The sequence below is a fragment of the Schistocerca serialis genome, chromosome 4 (genome assembly GCF_023864345.2).
Source record: "Schistocerca serialis cubense isolate TAMUIC-IGC-003099 chromosome 4, iqSchSeri2.2, whole genome shotgun sequence".
NCBI classification, from domain to species: domain Eukaryota; kingdom Metazoa; phylum Arthropoda; class Insecta; order Orthoptera; family Acrididae; genus Schistocerca; species Schistocerca serialis.
Genome location: NC_064641.1, coordinates 328,046,919 through 328,073,434, shown reverse-complemented (window position 1 = coordinate 328,073,434; position 26,516 = coordinate 328,046,919). Strand labels below are relative to the sequence as shown.

General features: G+C 40.1%; 1 protein-coding gene across 2 annotated transcripts in view; it reads right to left on the bottom strand.

Annotated features, from left to right (window-relative positions):
- The window catches only part of LOC126474952 (serine/threonine-protein kinase Nek8), a 321,061-nt gene that overhangs the window by 94,688 nt on the left and 199,857 nt on the right, over nt 1-26,516 (bottom strand). For both annotated transcript variants that reach the window (XM_050102469.1, XM_050102470.1), the window contains 2 exons: nt 13,926-14,073; nt 13,586-13,798 (listed from right to left, as the gene is read on the bottom strand). In XM_050102469.1, the coding sequence (XP_049958426.1) occupies nt 13,586-13,798; nt 13,926-14,073 (361 nt within the window). The remainder of the gene's footprint in view (nt 1-13,585; nt 13,799-13,925; nt 14,074-26,516) is intronic.

Sequence of the window (26,516 nt, the reverse complement as noted above, 5' to 3'; positions counted from 1 at the left end):
AACACCGCGGTTCCTGGTGTGTCCGCTGTGCCGTGCGTGTGATCATTGCTTGTACAGCCCTCAACAGTGTCCGGAGCAAGTATGGTGGGTCTGACACACCGGTGTCAATGTGTTCTTTTATCCATTTCCAAGAGTGTATTTTATGAACCCTGAGCCTCATTCAAAGTAAGCTTAAATGAGATATTTCACTTATTAATCAAAGTGCTCTTACTGTGCAACAGCAATATTTTGTTTTATTCTTTTAATGATAGTTTAGAATTTTTTTAAATATAATTTCTGTCTTTTCAGAGCTATATATTCACTGTCTAAAATGCTTTAAAAAAACTTTAAAATTCACTATTTTTTATAAGTTGGCACATCTGATTGCCACCATACATACTTTGTAAAATTAGCTGAAAGCCTGAAATCTGTCGGTGTTCTTGGAATGTTTGCAAGGCCCAAGTAAAACAGAAGTCTGTTTCCATCCTTACCTTATGGCTATGATCACTTTAGCTGCACCCAAGGGACCTGCACCTAGTGACTAGGTGTTCCCATGACCAATTTTGTGCAGCTTGTCTCACGCATTCTGAATGATGCTAAGAGCATGAGGTCAGTGATCATCTAAGGTGCAGTAAAATGATACCTTCCTGCCTTTCTATTGTGTTAATTTTTGAAAGTTAAATAAGATAGTAAGATATTGGCAAAGGAAGGGCACTTTAAATTGCCAACAAGAAGACGGTGGAAACATGTAATCATCAAACTGGGATTTAGGTGTAAGATCCTTTCTTATGACATAGCAATTGAATTTTACTTGAATAAGTTACCTCTTGTTATCAGGCTAATAATTGCATCAGAGGCAGAAGCCATCATTGGTAAGCAGCAAGCTTGGTGATGCAAGACCTTTGTTACTGATAAATTTCAATGCAAAGAAATTATTTCCATAATAATGACAGTAATAATAACAGTAATGATTGGTCTTTGTTAATAACAAAGATTTCAGGCTCAACTTACAAATATTGGACTGCAAAAACAATAACATGATATTGGTGTGTGACTGCTGCATCACCAAACCAACCACTTCCAACATATTTAAAGGGCAAAAAAATATACAAAAGATTCTATAATTAGCATAGAAGAGGTTTAGGTATATTACTACCAAAATAAAGTGTAAAAGATTTTAAGTAAGTTGTTATTTCACAATAAAAATCAGAGTACATAGAATATGCATCCATATAGTAGTGAGGCTCAAGGAAGAAGCAAGATTGCTACAGTATCCACTATCTTGTTTTTAGCAACAGAACCAAAAGTGACATAGATAATTAAGATATTAATGATGAGTTAACATTTTGCAACAGAACCACATCTCTCACATCATACAACATAAAGATTTGCTTTAACAGCTGATAGATCAGAAGACTCTGCTATGCCAGCCCATTTGGTTGTTCACAGCAGGTGTCTACAATCTGTGGCATGCCTGCCCACTTGATTATTCACCCCCAGATGTCTACTTTTTTAAGAAACATGAATTTTTGTAAGACATTTCATTGAACTTTACAATGACAGTTTTTTTTTTTCCCCCAGTGGATGGAATACCACTGTATAGGTTTGACTTTATAGCACCTTGGAGAAGGAGGTAAGTGTTGATAACATCTGCAAGGGCTGCGGGCAGTGACATGCTCTCCTGGTTTACCACATTTTTAAATGTACAAGGGTGAGTCAAATGAAAACCTTAAATTTGTAATAACAAATCGAAATTTCGTGCTGTTATCCTGTAAGTTGGTAAGCGTGCTACAAACAGCATTCAGAATGGCCTGTAGGTGGCAGCATAGTGCAGATGCACACATACCGTCGCAGTATCAGTATAAAGATGGCCGCCCCACTTGTGACCTGCACCAGGGAAGAACAGCATTCTGTTATTTGGTTTTTGCATAGTGAAGGTGTGAAACCTATTGAAATTCATCAATGAATGAAGGTTCAGTACGGTGAAGCATGTTTGCCACAGCAGCAAGTCTATGAATGGAGTAGGAAGTTTGCAAATGGTGTGACTTCAGTGAAAGATGCTCCTTGTCCAGGTCAGGCACAATGAGTTGTGACTCCACAGAACATTGCAGCAGTTGAAGCCATAGTGAAGGAAAACCACCGAGTGACACTGAATGACATTGCAGCATGTTTATAGATTAGTCATGGGTCAGCATGCCACATTGTGCATGATGTGCTCCAGTTTCACAATGTGTCTGCAAGATGTGAGCCAAGGCAGCTGACTCCTGAAATGAGAGAATGACGTGTTGATGCTTGTGAAGCACTTCTTCAGAGCTTTGAATGAGAAGGTGATGGCTTCCTTGCAAAAATCATTACTGGGGATGAAACCTGGGTTCACTTCCATCAACCGGAGATGAAGAGAGCAAGCAAGGAATGGTGCCATTCATCATCACCAAAACAAAAATGTTTTGAACAGAACCATCAGCAGGGAAGGTTATGCTGACTCTCTTTTGGGATGAAAAAGGCGTCATTTTGGAGCATTACATGCCTAGAGGGACCACTGCCACCAGTGCATCATACACAGATCTCCTAAAATTCATCTGTGGCCTGCAATCAAATCAAAGTGACATGGATTGCTGTCAGCAGGTGTCCTTTAGCAACATGACAATGCAAGGCCCCACACTGCCAGTACAACAGTTGCAACAATCACACACCTGCATTTTGAATGTCTTCCTCAACCAACATACTCACCAGACCTTGCCCCAAGTGATTTCCATATGTTTGGACCACTCAAACACGCAATGGGAGAAAGAAGTTCTGTTCTGATGAAGAGGTATGCCATGCGGTGCATGAGTGGTTGTGCGGACTACCAGAAGAATTTTTTTCTAAAGGAATTTATGCACTTTGTAAGCACTGGAGGACTTGCATTGAGTGTGGGGGAGATTATGTTGAAAAGTGATACAGCTTTGTACCACTTCTGCACAATAAATAATATTTAAAAAAATATTTAAGGTTTTCATTTGACTCACCCTCATACATTCTATATACATCCTATAAGCATCTGCCCTACATCTGAGTTAATCGCATTTCTTTTGCAGCAACAGAGCTCAGTTATGCAATTAAAAAAAAAAGAAATACTGCAATGTGATAAATAGGCTCTTCTAGAATGAGCTGTTCTTTGGAATCTTTGTTTCATAATCTCACTCCAGCTTGTTAATCATAGTCACCATAAATACACTGATCTGAAAAACTTAAGAATAAGATAGATAAAGCAACATAATATATTAACTACTCAGTGGAAATGAAAGAAAGTATGGGGGCATTTTGGCTGAGGTTACCCAGTTGTGCACAAAAGCTGAACATCACATGATATGGAGGCAGAGTGACTACAGCTGAAGGAACAGGAGAAGACACTTGAGTGTGAATCAGCAAGTTGTGATGGTGAACTGAGGTGGTGTTCTTCATTACAACATGAACCACAGTCAACATTTATATACCTCACATAAGAATCATCAGGGAATTGAAATAAGGACCACCTGTGATGGCTGTAGCTCAGGATTCTGGTTTTATTTACAGCACTGTTTTATGTGCATGAGGAGCATTCTGAACCACAGGCACTCCAATTCAAAGGAGAGGACATGGTCGATCATAGTCAATTACATTAGAAGACCACAGCATTGTGAATAGGCATGAAGGGATCCACATAAAAAAATGAGTGCAGTTGCAACCACATTTAACAGGACTACAAGACAGGCAATCTTACAGTGGCACAGTGGCTGCATGTGGGCGGCCTCTTTGTACAAAGACCAGTACATTGTGTTCCACTCATATCTGCACATCAGTGGCACTGTCTGCAGTGGTGCTGAGAGCTTAGAGACTGTACCACGGAGGATTGGGGGTCACATGTTCTTCTTGGATGAGAGCAGATTCTGTCTGAGAAGTGATTCTGGACATACCCTCATATGGTAGGAATGCATAATGCACTGAGAAACATGATTTTTTTGTGTTCCAGATGTTATGTTATGAGGAGGCATAAGTTGCATGGGTGTACTGACCTCCATATCTTTGATCATGGTACACTCAACAGTCAGTCTTGTTGTGACAATGCACTACTTTCCCAAGTGTATCTTTTCAGAGGTATATTATTTTGTAAACCCTTATTGCCAGTTTTGTAAAGGCCTCATCACTACTGCTGTGGAGGCCAAGTTGCCACTGTTGTTATGGTAAGCCGAGTTTGCGAAATGTCTTTTCGTAGAGTACACCACTAAGACAATTTCTCCCTGCCACTATTACACAGCTATGCCCCTGGGTCAGGTAACAGGAGGAGAATGAAGGTTCCACAACCCTCCATCAAATTAGTAACGAAGTCACACAAATGAGTTGGAAAGATTTACTTATCCTTGTGACTTGTGAACAAGGAAGTTGGCAACACTGCTTGTAAGATAACACAAAAAAGCCCTCAATGGCTAAGTGCAAATAGTTGTAGGTAAACTTCACAGTACATAGCAAATGCAATTTACAACAACTGTCCATTCACTTCCAAGAGTTCACTAAATGATGTTCCCTGTCTAAGTCAACCCTGGATGATGATCTACAACCAAGTAGGCAACAGCTGCCCATCTATCTTCCGAGTAGGCTTCTGTCCATTGTCATCTGGTCATTGGCAGATTGTACTCAGACATCAATTGGCTGAGGCATTCTTCACCCTCAATGTCACCCATGGCAATGGTGGAACTTGCGCAAGTGGTGAGTCTCTATGGCACTGGCACCAGCTCACATATTTGCATCTGTGGTGCTTTTGCCCTTGCTGTATCTTGTTTGGATGACACAGCATATTCCGCCCTGACTTCATGTTTATGGATGATAATGTGCAACCATAGTGGGCAGTGCAGGTGAAGGAGAGCCTGGAATGATGGGATATTTGGCAAATGGATTGGCCTGCCTAGCTCCCTGACTTAAATTCCATCCAGCACATATGAGATGCATTCTGGAGATTTATTGCATCATGTCCACATGCCCCAAGGACCATCCAACAGATGTCAACTGTGCTGCTAGAGGAATGAAACGTCCTACTACAAGAACTTCTTACCAACCTTGTGGACAGTGTGGCAGCATGTTGCAGAGCATGCACTGCTGTCTGTAATTATCACACAATCTTTTAAGAACCATGTCCCATCTTTTGTAATGACCAGAAGACTGTCATAAATTGTGATGACTTCAGTGTAATTATTGTTTTTGAATTTCTGTTCCATCACATTGCATATTTCTTTCAGTTACCTTTTGTACTATACTGTAGTATTTCTTTCTGTGTATGGTCCAAGTGTTATTGGCCTATAGTACTTGGTAGCAACATGTAACATGAAAGTTACATGTGTCCTTAAGCTTTGCACATCAGCGAAACATTCAGTATAAAATCAGTGAATATATCAATGTTTGTGTTAGGTGCATTTAAAAGTGCACTATATAATGGTTTTTACACTGAGAATAGTAACATTTTGAAATAACTTAGTACTGTGGTAATTGATGTTCACATGATAATGGTTATCTTTATTATGAGGCCCATGCTTAAAATGTGAAAATCATCAAACAACTTTCTCCATACGCATGGAAAAAATATGTTTTGTACTACTCCTCTAAACAAAATGAAAATTAATTTGAATTTGATATGACTGCCATTGAAATAGGTCTAGCCTTAATTCACATCAAAGCTGAGTGCACACATCAGCAGATGAAATTTCAGGCCAGACATAAGCCTTTTACCAGAGAAGTGGCAGATAAAACTGCTTACCTAAGCTTGAGTTTCTGCAGATGTGTATAATTGTCTTGTGTATGCAGTGTGGATAATAGTTTCTTATCCATGCAGATCTGTACCTATAAATCTTGGCACACAATTTTTTTTATAAAAGCACTGCACTGTGATTGACAGAGTGTTATAGTTATCTCATTTCATTACTAACCAATTCTCTGAGTCCTCTACGTTATCTGTAATTGTGTAGTGTGAATTACTTATGAAGAATGTTTTACCTGACTTTAGTAAGCTTTTCACCTCATTGGGCAGTGTATTTCACAGTTTTATTTCTTGTTAGAAAGTGCTGTTTCCAGTTTTTTGTTTGTATTTCCTTGGTAAATGTAAGTCCAATCAAGTTCTTATCCCATGGTTATGTATACAACTTTTAATGAAATGGTTGGTAATATCTTCCCTGACATACAAATCAGACTGGTATATGTATTTATTTGGTGCAGTAAGGATGCCATTTTAAATAGTTCTGTAGAGGCAGTCAGTCTGAGAATATTTGAGATTTTTTGCAAAATTTTATTTCAAATATCATTTTCCATTGAATCTTTCCTCCCAGAATAACTTCATCAGTGCCTATGTGCCAGCCCAGCCCATCCTTCAGAACAGAAGCAGTATATTCCAGTAAAATCTGCTGAAGACAGCATCAGTTCACCCATTCTGGCATCTCTGAAGAGAAAACTGGTGTACCCATACCACCAAGTTAATCAATAGGGGATGTGGGATATGAGTCAGATGTGCAGTTGCTGGAGGGTCCTGGAGGGCAGAGAGGCGCTGGTCAACTCTCTTTTGTTGTAGCTGTCGTACAAAGCAGATGCTCTTCTGATTGAGATTTCATACAGAGCGGACAGCCATGTGCTGTCTGTGTCCACTCACCAGTAATGGCGACCAGCCATATGAACATAAATTGCCAGCTCTTCCATTTTCTGCTCTGTCCATTTCTGTGTTCAACTGTTAGGCTAGTAGCCAACCTCTACATCCACCTCCTTTCTGCATCCAGACACCAAGAACATCCCCCAAGTTATCTTTAATCAACTCTTTTATTTCACTGCCCCTCTTCCAATGTTTACACTCTCTGCTCCACATCCCGTATAGACTTTCATAAGGAGCCCAACTATTACTTCCCGTTATCATTGTTACAACCCTTTTCTCTTACTTCCAAACTGAGTCAACATTTCATGCCTTCGATAAACAGAAAAGAATTCCATAGCTAACAACTGAGTATGTAGGAATAGTATGTCATCACAATACACTCGCTGTTACAAGTTGATGACAGAACCCTAAAAGCATGCTGATGATATTCTTTTTGCCACTATCTTCGTATGCTCATTTCATTTCAACTGGCATTCAATATTCAAACCTTAAAACTCTGTATTTGAACACAATCTATAAATTTATGTTCTATGTTTAATGTGACAGTTTTATTTTCCCCCTATGCGGAAGTGCATTCTGTTTGTTTTCTTTATGTTCAATGTTAGTTTATTACATACTTCCCAATTTTAAACATCACTGAGGATTTCATTTCCTTTTCTAATAGCTCTGGTTTTTTATCAGTGATTACGAGACTGATGCCATTAGCAGAGAGCTATTTTTCCATGTCTTACACTGTTTGGAAAACCACTGACTCATTTGGATCCAAAATACTACTCTGAGGAACACTTGCAATTTTTTTTCTGTCTAAAACTTATTTTACAAAATAATTTATCATCAGCAGATGTGTGAGCTATGTCTACCATTTTCACTCTGTTTTCCATGTAAGACTGAAATGGTATTACATGTCTTCTTCTTCTTCTTTTTCTTCGCAGATGGATCACTTAGGACCACGCATAATCAACATTTGTTGGCCTTTCTTTTCGCCCAGTATTCCTTCATAAACAACGAATGGACTAGCTTTCATTGCGTAAACCATGTATGTCGGTTAGTTTCTCTCTCTTCTTCCTCAAAATCCCTTTTGTTTGTGATTTTTCTGATTTCATTTCTATCGTGTAGATTTGGAGACCCTAATTCTCTCAGGTCTTTTTCTGTCTGTTTGTACCAGTTCGGTCTTGTAGTTCTGTTCTTTAAAAATGTATGGATTTTGTGCGTTAACCTGTTTGAGTCCATTCTTTCTAAATGCCCCATGAATTGGATTCTTCTCATGCGCATTGTGTCTGTTACTTTGGAGATATTTTTATATATTTCTGCATTGGGCTTTGGATAATGCACACCATCTTTAGTTCTTGGTCCTAGGATTTTCCTCATTATTTTACATTCTTTCACTTCTAATTCCTCTTTTAGTGTTCTGTGTTGAAGGTTTTGTGTCTCAGATGCATAGAGAGCTTCAGGTTTAATTACTGTTGTGTAGTGTTGTATTTTGCAGTTCCAAGAGAGACTCTTTTTGTTGTAAATGTTTTTTGTTAAATGAAATGCCGTCTACATTTTCTGGACTCTTGATCTGACAGATTTCTTTTCATTACAATTTTCTGTAATCCATTCACCTAAATATTTTAATTGTTTTACTCGAGAGATGTAGTTATTACCAATTTTGAGATCAGAAGGTGCATCTTTGGTGTCAGTCATAAATTTTGTTTTTTCAAATCCTATTTTTGCTGCCTGCTCTTGTAATAATTGTAGCTGTTTCTGTGCATCGGTAATGTCTTGTGCGATCAGTGCCATGTCATCAGCAAATGCTAAACAATATAATTCTATGCCCTTACGTCTTGGCCCCAGTCTGTGTGCTGGTGCACCTGCTTTTCTCCATTCTCTAACAACTTTTTCAAGAGCACAATTGAAGAGCACTGGGGACAGTACGTGCCCTTGTTGTACTCCTGTGTCTATTTCAAATTCTGTGCTCAATTCTCCCTTAAATTTTACTTTGGATTTGGTCTCCATGAGTGTTTCTTTTATGATGTTTGTTGGCTTTTGATCTAGTCCACATTCTGCTAATACTTCAAAAAGGGATTCTCAGTCTATTCTGTCATATGCTTTTTTAAAGTCGACAAACGTGATGACACAACTTTTGTTTGAAGTACTATGAAAATATTTCATTGAGTTTTTCAAGTTAAGGATTTGTTCTACACATGATCGACCTTTTCTGAATCCACCTTGGTATTCACCTAGTTTTGAATCCAACTGAGGTTCTGCTCGGTTTAGTAGGGCTTTAGACAGAATTTTGTATGTTATTGACAATAAAGAGATTCCATTATAGTTGTTGGGGTCTGTTTTACTTCCTTTTTTGTACAGAGGATGTATATTGCTGTCTTCCAATCTGTGGAGATTTTTTCAGTTTTCCAGATTTCATGTATAATTTCTTTGAGTTTTGCAATAAGATTTTCTCCTGCATTTTTCCATAATTCTGCGATGACTTGGTCTTCTCCTGATGCTTTGTTATTTTTCAGTGACTGAATTATCTCTTTAATCTCCTGTAAACTTGGTGGCTTTGAGTCTGGGTTTTGTGATGTGTGATGGAACTCAAATTTTTCTGCAGGCTTTTCACAATTCAGTAATTTAGAAAATTATTTTGCAAGAATTTAACCATTTTTTGGTGTTGGTAAGGGCAATTTCCCCATGTTCAATTTTGAATTGGAGTGATGGAGGAGAGTACTTTGTTAATTTTTGATTGAATACTCTGTAGAAATTTCGAGAATTGTTTTTCTTGAAATCATTTTCTATGTCTTGAAATTTTTTGTCTTTGTGTTGTTTACGGACTGTTCGTATTGCTTTTGTGAATGTTTTCCTGGTAGGGTCTTTTGATTTTTGTTGCACAACCAATTTTGCCACGCCTGTTGTCTGAGATTTATCAGTTGGTCACACTCATCTGTCCACCATGGGTGTTTACGTGTTCTTGTTTGCAGTGCTACAGTTTCAGCTGCTTTTAAAAGCCCTGCTTGTAGTTGTTGCCAATTTTGTGGTTTTAAATTTTGTGTTTCTTTTGTAAATTGTTTATTACCATTTATCTTTTGTACATCATATTTACGGTGTAGAGATTTCATAGAGAATTTTCTTTTTTCTGGAATGACATCTAGGTATTACATGTCTTTTAGGAAGATTTTGTTGCAATGTCTCTGCAATACCAGAGTCATAGTTACGTATAAAATTTGCCAATTTCGGTGGAATGTCTCTTATTCTACCCCCATCTTTGATTTGTGTATTATTATACTTGTGTCTGTCTTTTCCAGTTTCATGTTTTTTGGCTCCCAAACTACTTCAAATTTATTTTCTGCCTTATATATTATTTTGTCATTTCATGATTTCTTTCATATGTTTTTTTATCAGTGATAATAAACAAGAAGTAGTGGATTACTGTAGTGCATTTATAGAGAACTGAGAAATTTAAGTGTCTGAGAGGACTTTCTAATATCAACAGTTATACATTTATTTCATTAACTGCCGAAGTGCCTACTTTTGAAAATATTTCCCCAAAAATTAAACAACAGAAGCTCCACAACAACATTAGTAAACAATATTAGGAAAAGGATAGATTGCTACTCACTTTAAAAAAGACATATTGAGTTGTTGACAGGCACTGTTACATATTTAGCTTTCTACCAAAGCCTTCTTCAGAAAAGAAAATGCATACACATTCACACAAGCAAGCACACCTCAAGAGCTCATGAACACCATCTCTGACAGCTCAAATAGGAATTCATCTGTCACATGTGGTGATCTGGAATGGGGCATGGATGGAGGAGAGGTAGCAGGGTACAGGTGAAGCGAAAGAAGAACACTGTGTGATGGAGCTTGCAGAGACTACATAGAGACATGAGAAGGTTGTCAGGTGCAGTGTCGGAAGCTGTGGAGCAGAGAGGTGAGGGAGCAGGGGGGATTGGAATGGAGAGGAGCAGGGAAGAGGAAAGATGTGAGGGTGCACTGGCAGAGGGTGGCAAATAATGAGGGTGATGGGACGTGAATAGCGAGGAGGTGACAGCACAGAGGGGGCGGAAACTGTTGGGTGGGGTGTGTGGGAATAGTAGATTACTGTAGGTTGAGGTGGAAATAATTTTGGGAGCAAAGAAAGTGTTGTAAGGACAATTTCCATCACTGCAGTTCAGAAAATCTGGTGGTAGAGGGGAGGATCGAGTTGGCCTGGGTTGTGAAGCAGCCACTGAAGTCAAGCATGTTATGTTCAGCTCTGTGTTGTGCCTCAGGGTGGTCTACATCTACATCTACATTGATACTCCGCAAGCCACCCAACGGTGTGTGGCGGAGGGCACTTTACGTGCCACTGTCATTACCTCCCTTTCCTGTTCCAGTCGCGTATGGTTCGCGGGAAGAACGACTGTCTGAAAGCCTCCGTGCGCGCTCTAATCTCTCTAATTTTACATTCGTGATCTCCTTGGGAAGTATAAGTAGGGGGAAGCAATATATTCGATACCTCATCCAGAAGCGCACCCTCTCGAAACCTTGCTCTTAGCCACAGTCTGGCAGTGGCCATTCATCCTGGTGGACAGCTGGTTGGTCATCATACCAATATAAAAAGCTGTGCAATGATGCAGCAGGGTTGGTACATGAAATTGGTGCTTTCACAGATGGCCCAGTTCCTGATGGGGTAGGATAAACCTGTGACAGGACTGGAATGGGAAATGCTGGGTGGATGGATTAGGTAGCCGTTGCCTCTGGGCCTTTCACAGGGATATGATCCCTGAGCGTGGGGGTCAGAATTGGGAGTAGCATAGTGATGGACTAGGATATTGTGAAGGTTTGATAGACAATGGAACATTTGAGGTTGGTGGGAGGATTGTGGGAAGGGAGGAGGGGAGTGAGGTGAGGGATAGCAAAGGTGATCTATCTGTGGACTATGTCTAGGGGATACTGCATTCACATGAAGGCCTTGGTGTGACTTTCAGCATACTAGGCAAGGGAGTTTCTGTCACTGGAAGTACGCCACTTGTGAGTGACCAGGCTGTATGGGAGATTTTTTTTTATGTGGAGTGGATTCCAGCTGTCAAAATGCAGGTACTGTTGAAGGTTGGTGGGTTTAAATCTACACCCAAGTGTCAAGAAGTATTGACTACACTGTCTTGTACAAACATACATAATAAGTATAATTTGACTATGAATTTCTTACAATTACAATCTTCAGTACTCTTCAAAAGAGTTTATTGAATCTGGTAGCCAACAGTTTGTTTTGTGTACCTTTTTATCATTATTCTGTGGAGGTGATGATTTATAGCTTTTAGAAATTTTAAAAAAAAAATCATGGTGTGCGCACTACTATATTGTCACTTTATTACACAACCAGTTTCAGTCATAAATAGACCACCTTCAGGTATTTTGTGGTATCATCATCAGAAGTATGAGAACCCATAACCAGTATCAAACATCATGTCAGCAACCAACATGACAGTTCAACTATATATCAGAAACACATACAGTGCATCTGTGGCAAAGCACGTAGCAAGACTGAAGTGGCATGTGATCTTCAGCCATAAATACATCATCAAACAAGGTAGACTTCATGATGTGTTCATGACTGAAGGTCACATGCCACTTCAATCTTTCCATGTGCTTTGCCACAGGTGTACTGTAAGCTATATGTGCTGCAGATTTATAGCTGAATTGACATGTTAGTTGGAGATATTATGGTTATTAGTGGTTATATGTTGTCATACATCTGATTAAGATGTCATAAAATAAATCAAGATGGTCTGTTTATGACTGAAACTGTTCGTGTAGTAAAACGACAATACAGGTGTGTGCAAACCACGAGTTTTCAAAAAAATATTTTATTACCTTTTTTTATCAAAACAGGCTTTTCTTTTTAGGTGGCAGAAAAAAAGGACAGAGTGTCACTAAAGGCAAATGTTAGAGACATAAGAAATGGAACTGTGGTAATCATTAATGAAAGAAGGAAGCGAGACTGGAGTTGTTCTCACTGACGACAAGGTAATTAGAAGTGAAGCAAAAAGTCAAATATAGCAAGCACAGCTGGAAACTAGCTCTTCCCTTACTAATGGAAACAACCTGAAACTTGCCTTGGAACACCATAAAAAAAATTAAAATTTATGCCTACTGTAGCTGAGGTAGTAATAATTAAAATTTAAAAAAATAGAACTAATCAGAAGAAGGCAGAATTTATCACTGGATAAAAAATAAAATTCATATACTGAATTTTAGTCAGTTACATGGATGTTATATTTGTTGGAATGTATTTATTGTATTTGTATATTTTATTCTATATGCAGATAGTTTCTATGTCATTTACATCAGACTAAAAAAATTGCACATGCAAAATAAAGAGATTAGATTGGTTGATATCTGCTCCAATGGTGTATGTAAGTTCCTCACTTACAATGAAACTACAGCTGCATGCAATTTCAGAAGTTCCATTTTTATCTGCTGCCTAAATACAAAACATCATGGTATATAATTTGATCTATTCTTTTGTTTACATAGAATGCAATAATTTAAAAAACCCTAGTTGCCTCTCAGTGGCAATTTCACAAGCTGTAGACGCAAAATGTTACTTCAGTGAAAACTCTTATGAAAAATAGAGATCACAATGAATAGTACCATCCACAGACATTTTGGCTCATTTTTATACCACATAAAGATATTTATTTTTTCACACAATTCATTTGATACAGTTGTTGCTCATATCTACCAAATTACAGTTGTAACAAACAGTAAACACCAAAACATCTGACTGTGTTTGAGAAACAGATATCACATACTTCATCAGATTATACTTTATTACTTACAACAGCGTCTAAGATAATGGTCCTTATTAGAACTATTTATTTATAAATGATATAGAGGAACTCAATTGTTGTCATTTGAAATCAACTGCAACTATCACTAAATAAGAACAAACAGACATAGGAAAGTATGCACACACAAAACATTTTTACTTACGGTAATGACCCTGTCTGCCAACACCTTGACAGCAGCTGGCCCCGTTACTCTGCAATGTCCTCTTCCTAGCTGTCCCTCTGCATTGCGCCCCATTGTTATTACTGCACCATTATCCATGAGAACAGCTGTATGATTGGGACCCAGTGAAATATCATGAACCTTGGCTGGAATGCTTTTCACTCTCTTCAGCAATAATATTTTGCCATCATTTTCCTTGCCAACAGTTACAAAATGCAACAATACAGAATTTTTCAAGAAAGTAATGCCAATTTTAGTTTGAACAGAAAGATCTGCGTGCAGAATTTGATTGATGGCCGAGAAAATATAATTATCTAGATACCTTGACAGAAAATCCCAGCTTGTCATGAGTATTACGTCCACAGCTAAGCAGAAAACCATCTGTGGTAATAATCGCTGTACAGTCAACACCAGTGTGCACAGACCTGACTACTGTTTCCCTTGGCAGAGGCACTTGTTGTGGTTCACATCTGTTACACAAAAGCACACGTCTAAGACCAATGTCAGATGATTATTACAAGAAGTACTATAGAAATTATGACTACAATTCATTCCTGAAAAGTCCACTTGATGGTATTCATTGTTGATTTTCTTATTTGATATTTGTATTGGAAAGCAGAGACAGGGTTTTTTCCTTATTTGTTGTTGGGTGTCATGCCCATAGTCAGTAAGGAGCTATAGATGGAACAATTTGCTAAAATATGAAATCAATTAATTTCAATATGTTTGAACAAATCTTTGGCTAATTTTACATAGGTAACATAGAGAAACTACTCAGAATTGGGAAGCAGAGACAGGGTTTTTTTTCTTCTTTGTAGTTGAGTGTTATACCTACAGTCAGCAAGTCAGCTATAGATGAAACAATTGCTAAAATTTGAAATAAGATCGTTTCAATATGTTTGAACAAATCTTTGACTCATTTTACATAGGTAATATAGAGAAACTATTCAGAACTTAAAAAAGAATATATAAACTAGAGTTGTTGCAGTTAGAAATTCAATACTTTGTTATAATTTTGACTTATTTAATACTCAAATTGTTCATTAGTGGCAGAATTGTAAATACATTTTAGGACTAAAGCTTATTCACAAAACCTAAACTGAATGCTCAACCTCATTTTTTCTGGACGCACATCATTTTCATTACTTCTCACAAACAGTACTGAACTTCTCATTATTATGATGCAATGGTGATGAGGAGTGAATCAAACAAGTTCTCTACTAGTATTAATAATATACCTTCACTCATAAGTTGCACAATTTCAGAGATCAAGAGCCCATACAGTTCACATGCCTGCTTATAAAGGCCACTTGTGTTGTCCCCCTGGCATACTCTGGTGAGATGCCAAAGAAACAGTTTTATTTAAGCAATCGCAAATGAGTGCTTGGCCTGTTCTATAACTTATATTACTGTTGTCTGGTTCATGTGTTCAGTGCTACACACAACGTGTACTTCATTGTACCTTACGTGTTTCTCTATTAAGTACTACTTTCTATGAATCACATTTGTTCTTGCTATAGCAAACTTGGCAATGAGTGAAGTTTAAATTTTCTCCGCATGTTTGTGTCAGTTCTCTGTCACCCAATGAATGTTTTGATGGAAGAAATACTCCAACATATCATTGCCCAGCAGCAAGCTTTCGTGAAACAACAGCAAGCACTCACTACTGCTCTGAATCGAGTGGCATCTGTGTGTTTGTGACAGGTTACTCTCCTGTCAGTGCAACCATCATCCCTTCCAACATATGATGAATTGGATGAAGACTGGGACCCCTATGAAACTTGGTTACACCAACATTTCAAGGTTTTTCGCATGGATGAAGCAAACCTGTGTAGCACTTTCTTTCTTTCCTGGCTTTCACCACTTAGTTATCAGATGTTGTGCCAACTTGTGCCTTTGCACTAACTGGCCACCTTATCACTTGATGAAGTGTGCAAGCTTTTCTCAACCTATTACTGTGACAGAATGCATGTCATTGCAACATGTGTAGAATTTAACCATTGACAGAAATGTCCAAACCAATCTTCCAAAGCCTTGGCTGCAGAATTACAAGGGTTGAGCCGTCACTGTAAATTTGTTCACAGGTACCCATCAAGAATCCTACACTGATCAAATGGTGCATGACATTATTCATCTTGCCCCAGAAAGGGAAGTCCATGAAAAAGCACTTCAATGTGATAATTCGATGCTTACATATGTTCTCAATATAGCACGGTCCTTTGAAGTGTAATGGGCTGCAGGTGATCAGATTGCTGTCTTGGGAGAGGTATTGGAAGTTGCTCAATCATCATCTGTGGGGCACACTGCAAGTGTTCAATATGACGGGGAAGCCATTGATCCAGTACAACCTTTGACTGAGCATTGCATGAGGCAGCGTCGGTTATGGCCACAGCAGCAACAGGACACTTCACTGCAGTGGCCAAGGGCCCTCTTCCATCTTGCCCATACTTCTTCATCCAACAAGACCATTATGCATGTCATAAGTATTGAGTGGCAACATTTCATTTTTGTGTAACTCCTCTTCAAATGTGGTGGGCACATTAACACCAATGGACATAAACTGTATCTCTACAAGGACTGTTTCCCCAAACAGATTATTTATTAACTTGTTTGTGTCTAATATACTGTTAAAAATGTAAGTGGAAACAGGAGCTGCAGTGACTTTAGTAAACACAAACATACGTGTACTTCGGTCCTCGCTGCCCCCTCCCCCCCTCCTCTCCACACACACAGGTTTAACGGAAGTTGGTTAACTCCAGAAAACAGCAGATTCCAATCCTAGCTCAGTTTTCCGCTTATGTCTCTTACAGATCTGTTGTTAATCCTCTCACCTTTCTTGTTGTGGATCATTCCCATACTGCAGACCAATTTGGGTTAGATGTGTTTAATGGTCTGTTTCTTCATTGCCAATGAGGTAACTTTAGTGTCAGATCAAGTTCCATATCATCAACTGGAGCCCCTGTTTCCCCCTGGGCTCTGTTATGCTACCAGTTTTTCAGGCCCACATTATCATGAAAGAGTCCACCTGCCCCCCCCCCCCCCTTTTTTTTCCCACAACAGGTGCCATTCGCATTTCATGACTCTGTCAAGGCCGAATTAGACCACTTGACATAGCTTAGGGTCGTTTGGCCTGTTTCTTCCAGTGAATGGGCTACACCACTGGTCATTGTTAAGAAGCCAATAGGTAACTTTCACCTTTGTGGCAACTTCAGTGTCATGATAATGCACAGTCTCTGAGATACCTTGCCTCGCCCTGATGAGCTGCTCGCAATAGTGTCAGGTGTCCACTGCTTTTCCTGAATTGATTTGTCAGAATCATATCTCCATACCAATATCAACACTTGCCTTTTGGCATAACTAGCAGGCCTACAATTTTTTGGTGTTTTTAGAAACAACTCACAGCCTCTGTACCTGGCTGCATCAATTACCTCAATATCATTGTTTCTTCCACCAAAGGCCACCTTTGCAATCTCCTATTGTTGTTTCCTGTTTAGCAGTCTGTGGGTTTCAAGTGCAATCTTGCCAAATCTCAGTGTTTCAGCCACCAATAGAGAGCCCAGGTTTTGTGGTTTCTATCACAAGAGTCAAGCTGTTGCATCACCATGTCGCTTGCTGCGACTCACATCCTTTAAGAAACTGCAGGCATTTCTAGATAAAGTTGCATACTACCATAAGTTTTTACCAGATGCATCCACTGTTGTTCAGCCCCTGCGTGTGCTTTTGCATAAACATGTGCTCTTTTTTCTGAGCCCCAGCTTTTGACCAAGCGTTCACTTTGCTTAAACCTAAGCTTCAATCTGCAAGGTGTGTGGCCACTTTTCAGCCTGGTCAGCATCTCTTGTTGGCTACAGATGCCTCTTAGCATGGTCTTTGTGCAGTGTTGGTGCACAAATACACAGACAGGTCTGAATGACAAATTACTTATGCTTCTAAGACTTTATCTCCTGCTCAGCACTGGTATTCTCAGGTTGAAAAGGAGGCTTTAGCCACTGTATTTGCCCTTAAGAAATTTCATGTCTTATTCTATGGTTCTAAGTGCCATTTAATCATGAATCACAAGCCATTGGTTGCTCTTTTTAACTTTTTGGCCTCTGTGCTGGACAAGACAGCGCATCATTTGGAATGGTGGGCTCTTTCCTCTTCTGTTATCATTATCAGATCCATTACCAGCCAATGATGCAACATGCCAACACTGATGCCTTATCTTGCCTTCTGATCAGGCCATAACTGGCATTTAATCAGGAGGACCTACTGTGATTCTATTTAGAATTGAGAACAAGAAAGCAGTCAATGGTTTCCCGACCACTAGTGCCACTATAACATCAGCACAGATGGCCAGAGAAATCCGTGAGCCTTTCCTCAGATCTCTTGTCTAATGATGTCTCCCCACAGAACAGCCTCTCTGTGTTTGATGGAGTTTTTTGTAAGCTACAGAGGACTCTGTTCCACAGGTTGTGATTCCATGCTGTAATGTACTGCGGCTTCTGCATGTCAGTCATTGTGGGACCTCTTACACCAAAGGGGACTGATGACCTTCGCTGTTTAGTCCCCCTTAAACATACCAACAACAACAACAACCTTACACCAAAACTTTGGTCCACTGGCATGTGTACTGGCTGGATATAGATGGGGACATAATCTCTCTTATTGCTCCTTGCACCCACTATGTTCAGTAACAGATGGCCCCACAGGTGCCCGTTCCCCCTGGCCAATGCTGCAGTGCCCGTGGAAACATCTACATGTCGATTTTGCTGGGCCTTTCCTAAATCAGTATTGGCTCATTGTAGCCAACATGTATTCCACATTTCCCTACATGGCGCATTGTCGTCCATCTCCATGGTGGCCAGTTTTCAGCCCTGTCTAACATTTTTGTAATTGAGAGACTTCCATATACCATGGTTACTGATAATGGACCCCAGTTTGTTTCTCAAGAATTTGCATCTTTTTGTCAGGCTAGTGATGTTTGCTGCCTCACAGCTCCACTGTGCATCCTCAATCTAATGGTGAGGCTGAACACATGGTTTGGACTTATAAAACTCAGATGTGGAAGTATGTTATCTGGAAGTTCACCTGAAGGTGCTTTAGACCATTTTGTTAATTTGTACTGCTTCACTCTGGTGTGGGACAAGAGCCTGGTGGAGCTGCTGCATGGACATCAACCATGGACCCTCCTTCACCTGCTAGATTCAATGCTGCATCTGCTGGCATCACCGGCTCGGTAATGACACTGGCCAGGTGCACATGTCTGGGCTTTTGGTTTTGGCTGCTGCCGAACTGGGTTTCTGGTGTCATCGAGTGTTGCCAGGGTTGGTGCCTGTGCATTGTCTGTACTCCTAATGGGTGAACATCTTGTTGCTTTGACCAGCTCCAGCTGTGCACAATGAGGTCTGTTCCAGAGGGCCCACCACCTCCCCTGCCACAAATGCCTGTTCCACTGTTGCAGATGGTCCAGTTTGTGCTGCATCATGGGTTGCTACCTGGCAGATCACTGTCTGGGGTTCCTGCCTCTGGCCCCCCTCCTAGACTGCCATTGCTGGTGCAGCCCCTACTGCACCTGACGCTGCACCCACTGCCGCCTCCATTGCTGTGTCCTGTGTGACTATCAACACTGACACACTCACTGACACCTCCGGCACTGACCACTGACCTTGACAAGGATGTCGCTCGCTATGGAGATGCTGTCCCCAGTCCTGCCCTACAGTCTCTTACGAGAGGGTGGAGGAGCACCAAACTGCCCCCTCATCACTTCTGCCCCTAATCACCACTGTCTGCCTGTGACATTCTGCAGCAGTCACCATCATCAGGCGATGAAATGGACGTCAGTGCAGTCATCAATGTTTTCTCAGTGCCTTGTGAGATCAGTGTTTTCTTTTCCCCATGGTTCCAGTGTGCTTCTGGTACCAGTGCTCCAGGGCTTTTTCGGTACCAATACTTTTTCAGTACCAGTGTTTTATCGGATGTGATCAAAAGTATCCGCACACCTGGCTGAAAATGACTTACAAGTTTGTGGCATCCTCCGTTGGTAATGCTGGAATTCAGCACGGGTTTGGCCCTCTCTTAGACTTAATGACAGCTTCCACTCTCGCAGGCATACATTCAATCAGGCACTCAAAGGTTTCCAGGGGAATGGCAGCCCATTCTTCATGGAGTGCTGCACTGAGGAGAGCTATCGATGTCAGTCAGTGAGGCCTGGTACAAAGTTGGCATTCCAAAACATCCCAAAGGTGCTCTATAGGATTCAGGTCAGGACTCTGTACAGGGCAGTCGATTACAAGGATGTTATTGTCATGTAACCACTCCACCACAGGCCGTACATTATGAACAGGTGCTCGATTGTGTTGAAAGATGCAATTGCCATCCCTGAATTGCTCTTCAAGAGTGGGAAGTAAGAAGGTGCTTAAAACATCAGTGTAGGCCTGTGCTGTGATAGTGCCACACAAAACAACAAGTGGTGCAAGCCCCCATGAAAAACACGACCACACCATAACACCACCGCCTCTGAATTTTACTGTTGGCTCTACACATGCTGGCAGATGATGTTCACCGGACATTCGCCATACCCACACCCTGCCATCGGATTGCCACATTGTGCACCATGATTTGTCACTCCACATAACGTTTTTCCACTGTTCAATTGTCCAATGTTTATGCTCCTTACACCAAGTGAGGTGTCGTTTATCATTTACTGGTGTGATGTGTGGCTTATGAGCAGCTGCCTCACCATGAAATCCAAGTTTTCTCACCTCCTGCCTAACTGTCAGTACTTGCAGTGGATCCTGATGCAGCATGGAATTCATGTGTGATGGTCTGGATAGATGTCTGCCTATTATGCATTACGACCTTCAACTGTCGGCAGTCTCTATCAGTCAACAGATAAGGTCGGCCTGTACGCTTTTGTGCTGTACGTGTCCCTTCATGTTTCCACTTCACTATTGCATTGGATACAGTGGACCTAGGGATGGTTAGGAGTGTGAAACTCTCATGTACAGACGTATGACACAAGTGACACCCAATCACCTGCCGATGTTCGAAGTCCATGATGTTCCACGGAGTGCACCATTCTGCTTTCTCACAATGTGTAATTACTACTGAGGTTGCTGATATGGAGTACTTAGCAATAGGTGGCAGCACAATGCACCTAATATGAAAAACATATGTTTTTGGGGGTGTCCGGATACTTTTGACCAGATAGCATACCAGTGCTTTTTCTGTAGTATACATTTCTTCTGTACGACACATTTTCCTGTACCATGTATTTTTCTGTGCTTAGTGTTTTTATGTATATGGTATTCTACCCCTGGAAGGGAGGAGTGATGTACCTTCACTTATGATGTATGCGATTTCGGAGATCACACGTCCATACTGTTCACAGGCCTCCTTATAGAGGCCACCTAGGTCAGCCCCCTGGCATGCTCTGATGAGCCGCCAAGAAACAGTTTTATTTAAGTGATCACAAAGGAGTGTTTGGCCTATTTTGTAACCTGTATTACTGTTGTCCAGTCAATATGTTCAATGTTACGCACAACCTATACATTGTATCTTACATGTTTCTCCATGAAGTACTATGTTCCATGAATAATGTTTGTTCTTGCTGTAGCAGTTTCATCTGACATAGCACTTACCACATAACCTCAATTTAGTTTTTTGTGTAGTCATGGGAGTGCTAAACCATTAATAGAGATGAAGGAACACATGTTATCAATGGAACAATAAGATTTTGCAAGTTTAATCTGCAGTGCAATAGCATTGTCCAATATTTACTTCACTTTACAAATACTTCATAATGTTCCTCCCAGCACTAGTAACTCAGAACTTCACAGGTGGAAACCCATCTCACATCATGGTGGTTGCCATCATTCTTTTGGCTTCAAGCTTAAGTTTTTCTGTCTGTCAGCTGTCTACTTTACTTTACTTTACTTTTCACCTCATATCTCTTTTCCCACCATGCTGCCTTTATGCTATAGTCTGTTGTTTGCCTGCACTGCTAGTTTCTCTGCCTGTATCACTAGTGTTTCATAGTTTCTGTTGATGTCTTTTTTCTTGGATTTTGGCCTTCCCTTCCAATTTATATTTTTCATATGCATTCCATCATTTCCTTATCAAAATATTTTCTTCTCTTACACTTTTTGTGAACTGCTGTAATCCCACTGGTGAATCTTTTCATCTTGTCCTACTGTACCTCCCTTAGCCTGAACTCAGGATGTACCTTCCCCCCTCTCCTCACAAACCCTTGTAAAGTATCACTTTTCTTGAAAAGCTAGCGTTTTTGTATGTTAGTCAGTGGCTGCCTGCTAAACTGATGCACATCCATATGTTCCCAGAATGAATTTTCAGTCTTCAGTGGTGTGTGCACAGATTTTAAACTTTTTGGCAGATTAAAAGCATTTGTTCATCCAGGTCTCAAAACAGGCTTATCACGAGAAAATGCTGTACTGGCTGACCTATTCAGGCATGACTCATGATTTGCCCTCACAGCTCCCACCAATACCTCTTTCCTGCCTTCATAAATGTTCTCCTTGCATACCTTCTGGGGCTAGCAATCCTGGAAGAATGGTTATCGTGGAGAAATGGCTGAGCTATGCCACAGGGATTTGTTTCCAGAAAGCAAAAGTTTCTGAGTTAGAGTCTCAGTTTGACACACAGTTTTACCTAGTCACCATCCTCCATGCCTCCCCACTCTCCTATTCTCACTACATTCCACTTCTAGCCCTCCACATAAGCCTGTTATTCCCCTTGTTCCTTTCTTCCTTCTCATTTTAGCTGGCACATACACTGCCATACTTCTTTTCTCTTTTCCCTACTGTAAATCCTCACCTGTACTTTCTCTTACATTTTGTTTTACCATGCAAGCACCAACATACATGTGTGTGTCAGAGAGTGAGAGAGAGAGTGAGAGAGAGTCTGGGTGACTGTGTCTGTGTTTTCCATATTTGCTTTGTGGCTATCCACTGCTCTGCATCTGTTCCTTATTTCATGAGTGGTGATGTAAACCACATTGAGCACATAAATTCAATGGTGTTTTAGGGGGCGTAGGGGCATGAATGACTTCTGTTTACTGAGTAGTGTTAGCAAAGTGAAGGGTTGGAGTATCTGTAAAGCAGATTGTATACAACACTAAACAGAATAACTGCACTGGGGAAAAATGGAAAAAGTAGGAGTTTATATATGGTGTGCACATGAGGATGTTTCAGTAGGAGAAACATCTTTGCACATGCATGAAATAGCTACATGTTGTAACTACAGAGCCATGAATGGGTCAATTGTAAAGATGTGGAAACTAGCCATAGATAAAACATTTTACCTACTGTCAAAGAATTCAGGGTAAATTCTCAAAATCATTCTCACTAATTAATAGTAACAATGTGCACTTAACACCTGGAAAAATGAATTGCATGACACCAGAAATAAATAGTAATGAAAAATTAAATTCTGAGCAGGATACATACTGCAAACATGAGCTAGACATAAATTGTGACAGTGTATTTATTGTTATAGCTCCATAATAATACAAAGTTGGAATGTACGATAATCTAGTCAAACATAAGTGCCAAACACAAAACAGTAATTTGATTTTTTCTTCAATTTATTCACATCAAATACTGATGTGATGAAGAAACTCTTTGGTAAAAGTTTGAAAAATATTGTGTACAAGTGTTTTATTCATGCCATAGATGTAGGAAGAGATTTCAAATTTCCATTTTTAGACTGAGTAAAGCACAAGTTAAGAATGGGAAGGAGGGGCTAAGAATATTGTGACATTGTGCAAAACCTGTTTTCTGAAAATTATCTTGAGTAGTTGGTGAAACAACTCACCTGCAAGGGGAACATGCTACTTGCAATAAGAGGGGCCCAAAACTTTTTAATTCAATGAATACAGAAATAGGGAACAGTGAGCCAGAGGCTATTACAGTTTTCTTGATCACTTCCGTTGAACAAAAAGTGTGAGACAGAAACACATTTCTCTGTAAAGAATGTGATGGCAAAGTGATTAGAAACTGTGATCTGTCAGCACAAAACTTTCAATTCTGAGTAGAAGAATGTGGGAGATCTTCATACAAATTTAGATGTAGGCCATGTATTTACTGCTAATTAGTATGTAGCTGACAGAACTTGTCAAATCTTAGATCTGGATAATCAGACAATTTGCCAAAGGAATGACTAAAGAGGTATGTTTTTAATTTTAGTTTGAACTGGTCATTATTTCCAATTTATTGCTTAATTAGATTAGTTTGATGTTATCAGACATGTCATGTTGCAAGTTTTATACAGAATAAACAAAATTACTGACAGATATATTGTTGATACAGAAAAACTATTGTTTTAAGTAATACTACTGATAACATGTAAGCTTCAGTAACCAGATATTGAAGACAGTGAAAACACAGAGAAAACAATTTTTTTAAGAAATAGAACAGCAGACAAATTCACATATGTATATTCCAACAAGCACACAGAGACAATGACAGTCCCTCCGGTTTTTACATTTAGAAATAACTTGTTACAAAAGATGCTTGTGGCAGAGTGGCTACACTACTGGTCTGATAATCCTAGTTTAAATGTCAACATGTAACTGAGGGCAAGGCTGGCTGAGCCTATAAGCTGTCAATCAGCCAGTAGAGTGCACAGAGGAGAATTGCACACACATCCATCAATGGCAGCCTCTGGAGGCTTCAGACACAAGAGGGGAGAGCAACTCCCAGCCACTGGAGACCTTAGAATATGGGTGAAAGTGGCTTGCATGAGGAGTACCCCGACACCCATGCCTTGGAGCACTAGACAACAGCATCGGCAATGGGCAATAGAAGCCGGGATCCAAGGTGATGTCCAGTGGCAGTGTGGAAGGTGGAGGCAACTCCACCACAGGCTGAGGCTGTGCAGGAGACATTGAACTGGCAAGGGGCATGCCTGATGTCTGGAGGGCCACTGGAGCTGCTGCTGAGGGCTGCAAATTCATAAGCTCATTGGGTGGAGGTTCTAACACACACAGAAGAGGAGGCTGGAACACCAGGTGTCCAATTTATCACAGATCTTAATACATCTTTTGGCCTGTATCAATACCAACGGCTTTTGTTTTGGGTGGCAAGTGCCCCCACAATTTTTCATCACTATCTGGAAGAGGTCATGTCCATTACTCTGCACTGTTTCAACTACGTGGATGACGTTGTCATTACCAGACGTAATACGAGTGACCACCTGAACAATCTCAGAGCACCTGTGAGTCTGGACTGCAATCTGTCAAAGTCTAACTTTTTCCAACCGTCTGTTGAGTATTTGGGCCACACCATCCCACAGCATGTCATCCAACCCATGGAGGGTCCTGTCAGAGCTGCTACAGACCTGCTGCATCCCTTGTTGTTGCAAGAACTGCAGGCTTTTCTGAGTTCATTCCTGGGGCATCCATCGTTGCTCGCCCTCTATACCTCGTTTTCTGCAAAAGAGTGTAGAAATCATTGAGGAGTATGTGCACATAAAAAACTAGCAAGATGGGTGTGTGCTCAGTTGGCCACTTGTGACAAATGCAAGTGGGAGAGACATTGCACTACCTCACATCAGGGGGAAATTCGAGGTACCATCCGTAGCAAAGTTAGTGAGCTATTGGCTGTAAACAATTTTGGGCCACTCCCAAATGGTTGAGGTGGTATGAAGTATATATTTATGGTTATTGATTTGTTTTCAAAGTTTATCAAACTGCATTCAATATAGAAAGCTAACAGGAAAACTCTTATTCTCAAACTGGAAAAGGATTTCTAGCCAGAGAGGCTATTATCTGACAACGGATCACAAATTACATATAGAGTGTAGAATGATTTCATGAATAATCAAGGTATCAAACACATAAATATATCAGTATACCATCCAACATGTAACCTGTGTGAGTACTATATACAACAAATTAGCTGCCTGTGTAGAATGTATTTAAATAACAAACATTCTAAGTGGTTGGAGTTTGTCAGATCATTTGAAGGCATATCAAATAGAGTTAATAGTAATGCTTGCAGGGTACTCACCATTAGAATGAATGACAGGAAGCAAGCTGAAGTTGTTTCTCATTGAGGTGGTGGATTTCCACCAGGTCAACTGGTAACCACAGTAAAAAGAGAGGATGCAGTGAAGACTTGTACAGAGAAGATGATAAATGAAAGAAAAAAGTGACAGGATGGGAGTTATAAGATTATTATTACAAGATCTGGGACTGTAGCTTGATGAAATATCTATTAAAGTCAATGAAGAAATAAAAAAACCCTCTTCTGAAAGTGCACACCCAAATGTGTATCCTGTATTGGCAAAATTACTGGGGCTACAAAACGACAGAGCTGTAATTGTTCATAGAAAAAGGAGTTTAATAGGTGTGTACAAACGTGTGTATATATGTCTAATTTCCGTGTGAAGTTTATAAGAATTTTTGGGGTATTAGTGTTTGGTGTATAGGGTAAACTTGGGGAGTTTAAGGTGTATGTAAGATGTATGGAGGCACAACTTAGTGTATGGAGAGTGCCAACTCTTGGTGAGCAGAGGTTGGCAAAACATGATTAATTTCCTTATTTGTAAACGAGAGGAATAAATTGTACTGTATGTAAGATAAATGAAATATATCTGTGTCATGCAGTGGGTATATCAATTATTTAGTCATGTGTTTTGGTATAACCAGCGTAGCAGCGTCTTTGGCAGTGGTCTGACCACTGGAGGTCATGTCGTTAGTGAAGAGAGAGGTTGGAGGGGCCTGCATGATTAGCATGGAGGGACAGTCTGTGCTGAGTAGCTCTGAAGGGCTGTTGTAATGAACTTTGCTGATGGATACTGGTGGCAGTAAACAGTGTTTGTATGGCATGGATTTGAGATACCTGTACCTCTGTTAGTATTCTGTTATTTGGTATATCTAGCTATTTACTGCCACAGTTGCGGAAATGAATGG